Source organism: Cavia porcellus, unplaced genomic scaffold (genome assembly GCF_034190915.1).
Source record: "Cavia porcellus strain 051 isolate PalLab524CR breed Dunkin Hartley unplaced genomic scaffold, mCavPor4.1 scaffold_4, whole genome shotgun sequence".
Classification (NCBI taxonomy): Eukaryota; Metazoa; Chordata; class Mammalia; order Rodentia; family Caviidae; genus Cavia; species Cavia porcellus.
The window spans coordinates 120,102,043-120,108,042 of NW_026947487.1; the positions used below are offsets into that span (position 1 = coordinate 120,102,043).

General features: G+C 65.2%; 1 protein-coding gene across 3 annotated transcripts in view; it reads left to right on the forward strand.

Moving 5' to 3' along the window:
• Zfpm1 (zinc finger protein, FOG family member 1) overlaps positions 1 to 4,772 on the forward strand; it is a 46,133-nt gene extending 41,361 nt beyond the window's left edge. For all 3 annotated transcript variants that reach the window (XM_063247800.1, XM_063247799.1, XM_063247801.1), the window contains 5 exons: positions 126 to 335; positions 1,906 to 2,139; positions 2,371 to 2,466; positions 2,541 to 2,687; positions 2,776 to 4,772. In XM_063247800.1, coding sequence (XP_063103870.1) covers positions 126 to 335; positions 1,906 to 2,139; positions 2,371 to 2,466; positions 2,541 to 2,687; positions 2,776 to 4,460 — 2,372 coding nt within the window. In that variant the 3' untranslated portion in view covers positions 4,461 to 4,772. The remainder of the gene's footprint in view (positions 1 to 125; positions 336 to 1,905; positions 2,140 to 2,370; positions 2,467 to 2,540; positions 2,688 to 2,775) is intronic.
• Positions 4,773 to 6,000: the final 1,228 nt, after the last annotated feature.

Consider the following 6,000-nt stretch of genomic DNA (forward strand, 5'->3'; position numbering starts at 1 on the left):
GGAACCAGGCACCTGCCCCCCATGTGGCCATGGGTCCTGCTCTCGTCCCAGTATTACAGAGGGAGGGCCTAGGAGCAGGTGGGGACCCAGCGTCACCATCCCAGCGTCATGCCTGTGCCCCCCAGATGACAGCCTCTGGTGCAGGATCACCAGGCCAGTGCCTGCAGGCGAAGCTCTGTGTGTGCTGCTCACAGCTGAGCCCCAAGACACCCCCAGCTGTCCTGTGAAGGAGGAGCCAGCGGAGCCCAAGAGCCCTGCCCCAGTGCTCCCGGACATCCAGCTGCTGCCCCAGCAGGCCGGCATGGCATCCATCCTCGCCACAGCAGTCATCAACAGTGAGTAGGGGCCACCCCACCAGAGGGGGGGAGCCTAAAGGACACAGGTGGGGCTCAGCATGTGAGGCCCTGGTTCCATCCCAGCACCAAGTTAAAAGACGAAAAGGTGCACTAGACTCCCTGTAGGCCAGCGAGTGGACACAGCACAGAGCTGAGGCAGGACACCGGCAGGAGAGCTCAGCTAGGACAGGGGCCAGGCCAGCAACGGACAGCACACAGAGGAGCCAAACCTAGGGACACGAGGGTCACTACAGGACCCCAGCCTGTGGCCTGGGTCACCAACCCAAGGCTGAGGGGCTGTGAGGAAAGGACTTCCTCGTCGCACAAACACCGAGCACCCATGTGAGCGGCAGGACGGGGCAGGCCCTGTGGCAGGACCTGAGGGAACAGCCACACCGCGCCTGGCAGCAGGGTGCTCGGGCTGCCTGCACCAGGAGTGGGGTGCAGGTGAGGACAGGGAAGGCAGTGGGCAGGAAGGGGGCAGCGTGCAGACTGAGGCTGCTTGGTCTCCGTCCTGCAGGTGAGCATCGAGGTCTGAGGGAGACAGGAGGCCAACAGAAGCCAGGGCAGAGGTCAGGCAGGGTCCCACTGTCCACTTACCTGCCTACTCCAGCCCCCCTGGGCTCTTGGGTTTGCACATGGACACCTCATTCCAGGCAGTGATGTCCCAGGCACAGTCCACCAGACACACAGTGACCACATCCCCTGGCCAGGGCTTTGGTCCTTAGAAGGGGTGGGAGGGGGGTGGGAGGGGACCCCGGCAGCCTGCTGGTGGACACCGAGCAGGACAATGACCCAGGCTGCTGCAGCTGTGAGGCAGAGACTCAAGACCCACGTTGGACGGGCTGAGGAAGCCACAATCTCCACCCAGATCCCTATGGGGAACTAACCCAACAGCCAGGTGGGGAACCCAGGGCCCTGGGGCCAGCTGGTCACAGCGTCCCTGCGGAGGCCTGCCGGCAGACAGCATAGAACCTAGGTGGGAGGCGGCAGACAGAACACTTGAAGGCCCGCTGTATCTGTAGACTGAGACAGGAGAGTTGCCATGAGTTCAAGGCCAGCCTGGGCTCCGTGATGGGTCTGAGGCCAGCCTGGACTATAATGTTAGGCCCTCTCAAAAAACAAAAACAAAGTAACATAAAATCCTGCTGTACACAAAGAACACACACCAGAGAAATCCTCATAGCCCCAAGGATCCGGGGTCCCAAACCCCCAGTAGACTTAACAGAAGCAGCATTTGAGGTGAATTTGCCCAGTGCGCCACCTTGGCCATCCACAGCACCATCAGACACAGAGGCACCAGCGGGACAGGGACACTGTCCTAACTGCTGTGGCCCCAGCCTCCAGGCTGTGCACCAGGACCCTCTGCAGCTGCCGCTCCTATCTTCACCCACACAGCCGTGTCACATTCCTCAGTGCCCACAAGCATGTCCTTGGCCCAGAGGTAGAGGTCAGGGTTATCAAAGGACAGTCAGGGCAAGCCAGAGGAGGACAGGTCCAGCTCTCCAGGGGCTGTCCAGCCAGGCCCTCTCTGTAGAGGCCACTGCCCACCCTGAGCCTCCTCCCACAGAGGACGTCTTCCCGTGCAAGGACTGTGGCATCTGGTACCGCAGCGAGCGCAATCTGCAAGCCCACCTCCTCTACTACTGCGCCAGCCGCCAAGGTGCCAGCTCCCCGGCCACGACGGCCGCAGAGGACAAGCCCAAGGAGCCGTACCCCAACGAGCGCATCTGCCCCTTCCCCCAGTGCCGCAAGAGCTGCCCCAGCGCCAGCTCCCTGGAGATCCACATGCGCAGCCACAGCGGTGAGCCGCATGCCTGCCCTGGCCCCTGGGCCCCAGGCCCTCGGCAGGGAACCGTACCCTGCTGCAGACAGGGACTGTGGTACAGCTGCGGTCACACCCGAGACCCCTCGAGGTCCTTGGGCAAGGGCCAGGATGGAGAGCCTCCGAGCTAGTCAGGACCTGGGTGCAGGCCTGCCCTCCTGGTCCCTGGGGTAGGGCCGGGAAGCCATACCACATGTCCCTGTGTTCCAGGAGAGCGGCCCTTCGTGTGCCTCATCTGCCTGTCGGCCTTCACCACCAAGGCCAACTGTGAGCGTCACCTCAAGGTGCACACAGACACGCTCAGCGGTAGGTGGGCTGTGCGGGTGGGGGAGTACATACACCTCGGTCCCAGGGCCCTGACCGCCACGCATGTCCCACAGGTGTCTGTCACAGCTGTGGCTTCATCTCTACCACTCGGGACATCCTCTACAGCCACCTGGTGACCAGCCACATGGTCTGCCAGCCAGGCTCCAAGGGTGAGATCTACTCGCCAGGTCCAGCACACCCAGCTGCCAAGCTGCCCACAGGTGAGCAGCCGCGGGGTGCCTGGGCTCCGCATAGCAGGACATGCTGTCCACAGTGCCAGGCCTGAGGTGCCCTGTAATCTCTCTACAGACTCCCTCCCCGGCCTCCAGCAGCACAGTGCCGTGCATGGACCCCTGCCCTCCGCCGACCTGGGCCTGGCAACTACCCCATCACCAGGCCTGGACAGGAAGGCCCTGGTAGAGGCCACCAACGGTGAGGCCAGGACAGCCCCCCAGAACGGGAGCAGCAGCGAGCCCCCCGCGACCCCCAGGAGCGTCAAGGTTGAGGCTGCCGAGGAGTCAGAGGCGGACCAAGCGTCAGGCCAGGCAGAGCCTGCACCCCGGGCTCCATCGCGGACGCCATCTCCGCACAGCCCCGGTGCGACCCGCGTAAAGGCAAAGCTGCGCAGCCCCACACCAGGCGCCAGCCCCGCGCCCGGAGAGCTGGCAGTGGCCAGCACGCTGTTTCTGCCGCAGCTCGTGTTCGCGCCCGACGGGGGCGCTGCTTCGGGCCCCACGGCGCCCCAGGCCTCGGAGATCCTGGCTAAGATGTCAGAGCTGGTGCACAGCCGGCTGCAGCAGGGCGCGGGGCCGCCGGCCGCGCTGCTGACGGGGACCAAGGGCGCCACGTGCTTCGAGTGCGAGATCACCTTCAACAACGTCAACAACTTCTATGTGCACAAGCGCCTCTACTGCTCTGGCCGCCGCGCGCCCGAGGACGCACCCGCCGCGCGCAGGCCCAAGGCCACACCGGGCACGCCCTCCGAGCCCGAGGCGCCGCGATCGCCGCCCGGTCCCGGGGTGCGCGAGGACGATACGGGGGGCTCGGTAACGCCAGAGGCCGAGGCGCCCGGCCGGGGCAGCGAGGGCAGCCAGAGCCCGGGCAGCTCGGTGGATGACGCAGAGGACGACCCCAGCCGCACGCTGTGCGAGGCTTGCAACATCCGCTTCAGCCGCCACGAGACTTACACGGTGCACAAGCGCTACTACTGCGCCTCGCGCCACGACCCGCCGCCGCGCAGGCCACCCGCAGCAGCACCCGCTCCGGGGCCAGTGGCGCCCCCGCTGACCACGCCGCCCGTGCGCACGCGCCGGCGCCGAAAGCTGTACGAGCTGCACCCACCTGGCCACGCCCCCGCGCCATCCAGCCACGCCCCTCCGGCGGCTGGCCACGCCCCCGCAGCAGAACCGCCCGTCTCGCCGCAGCCCGGAAGCGGAAGTGGGAGTGCTGGTCCCGCCCCCGCACGCTCTCCCGCGCCCGCCGCCGCCGACGGCCCCATCGACCTGAGCAAGCGGCCGCGCCGGCAGCCCCCGGACGCGCCCGCCGCGCTGCCCGCCCTGGCCGACTACCACGAGTGCACGGCGTGCCGCGTGAGCTTCCACAGCCTCGAGGCCTACCTGACGCACAAGCAGTACGCGTGCCCCGCCGCGCCGCTGCGCCCGGCTGCCGTGTGCCCCTACTGCCCCTCCAACGGGCGCGCGCGCGGAGACCTGGTGGAGCACCTGCGCCGCGTGCACGGCCTGCGCGGCCCCGCGCCCCGCGCGCCGGCAGAGCGCGCCCCTCGGGGCAGCCCCCCGCCGCGCTCTCCGTCCCCGCCGCCCGCACCCGCCGAGGCCCCCGCCGACCCGGGCGCGCCCACGCCTGGCAAGGGCCCGCCCGCAATCGGCGGCTACCGTTACTGCCGCCTGTGCAACATTCGGTTCAGCAGCCTGTCCACCTTCATCGCGCACAAGAAGTACTACTGCTCCTCTCACGCCGCCGAGCACGTGAAGTGACAGGCGCCGGCCGCGCGGCCCGGGACACCGGGAGTGGAACACCGGGAGTTGGCCGAGCCGAGCCGCTGCGGAGCTCGTGCCTGGGGACTGCCCGGCCCGATCCAGCCCACCGCAGACTGCGCCGCGACTGGATGGCCACTCACCCTTCTAGTCTAGAACACACACACACCCCATTCTGCTGGGCTCCCCGACTTGGTCCAGAGGGCAACAACCGGAAGCTGGGGTGGGGCTGAAGCTGTCTGCCTCCCAGCCAGCCCTCGAGGGATGACCACAGGCCTGGGTTTGCACAAGAATAAACTAAACGGTCAGCCAGGTGTGTCCTTGGACTGCTATAATCCCAGGCTTGAGGGTGGCCAAAGTGGGAGGATCAAAATTAAAAACAATCCTGGGTGGGTTAGTGAGACCCCATCTAATAAAAAAGCGCTCGGGTTCTAGCCCCAGTGCATGCACAAGTGTACGCTGAAGGCGAAGAATATTGATCTTCAAAATCAGGGTCCACAGGCACCCCATCAAGGCCCACCAAGGCTGGCCTGGGCCCAGGAGCAGGGGCTAGCATGGGGTCTGGGACAGTCATCTGCCTTATCTATGATGGCCTTTTTACAAGGGCCAGAGACTGGGAGTGGTGGTGCTGTGCCCTTGTAATCCCAGCACTTGGAGGCTGAGACAGGAGAGCTGCCTGGGCTACATAGTTCATGACCATCTTAAACTCCATAGTGAGACCTTGTGTCAAAGGGGGGGTGGGCCAAGGCCTGGAAAGCACCTGCAAATCCCCTTGAGGCCTTCCCTCAGGTCCACTCACCACCAGTACTTCCATACTCCGGTTTTCCCTTAAAGTTCTTGCCTGTTCTAGGGAGCATGAATGCACTCCCATCCATCCCTAGTGCAGCCCCAAGCTCTAGGCCTACCCAGGAGTCACCCCAGACCCCCCACCCAGGGCACGTCCAGGGGTGACCTCAACATGCCGCCCCATCTCCAGGCCTCTGCCCCTCTTTCCATGCCTACTACAAGGGAATCAGCCCTGCTTGCCCTGCTTGAGTTCAGACTAGATCCCCAGAACCTGTACACCGAACCCTGTCCGCATCGCTGTCCCCAGGATCTTTCCTGCCCGGTCCTTGAGAAAGCCACCGAGATTCCTGCAATGATGGTCACAAGGCCACCAGGGCCCTCCCAAGAGGTACACAGAGCGGGGAGACTCTCACAGGGCCCCCACCCTGGCACCCTCACTCTGGACATGACCTGGGTCAGCATCCCTAGGAGGACCCCCTTTCTGGGTCATGCGCTCAGCACCTGTCTTCTCCAGCAGACTCCCCAGCTTATTCCCACTAGCAGTCAGCACTGAGGAGGACACCTGGCCACTGAGTTCACGTCCACCTGACACAGTGTCCCTTCCCAAGTCCAGCAGCATAGTCTGTCCGCAAGCATGGTTGACTTGAGTGTCCTGCCTCTGGCCCAGCCCGCACACCATGCCACAGTATCACCCCTGAGCCCACTGCCTGTGACACCCAGCACCACACTTCACACCCATACCCTACCCACTGCC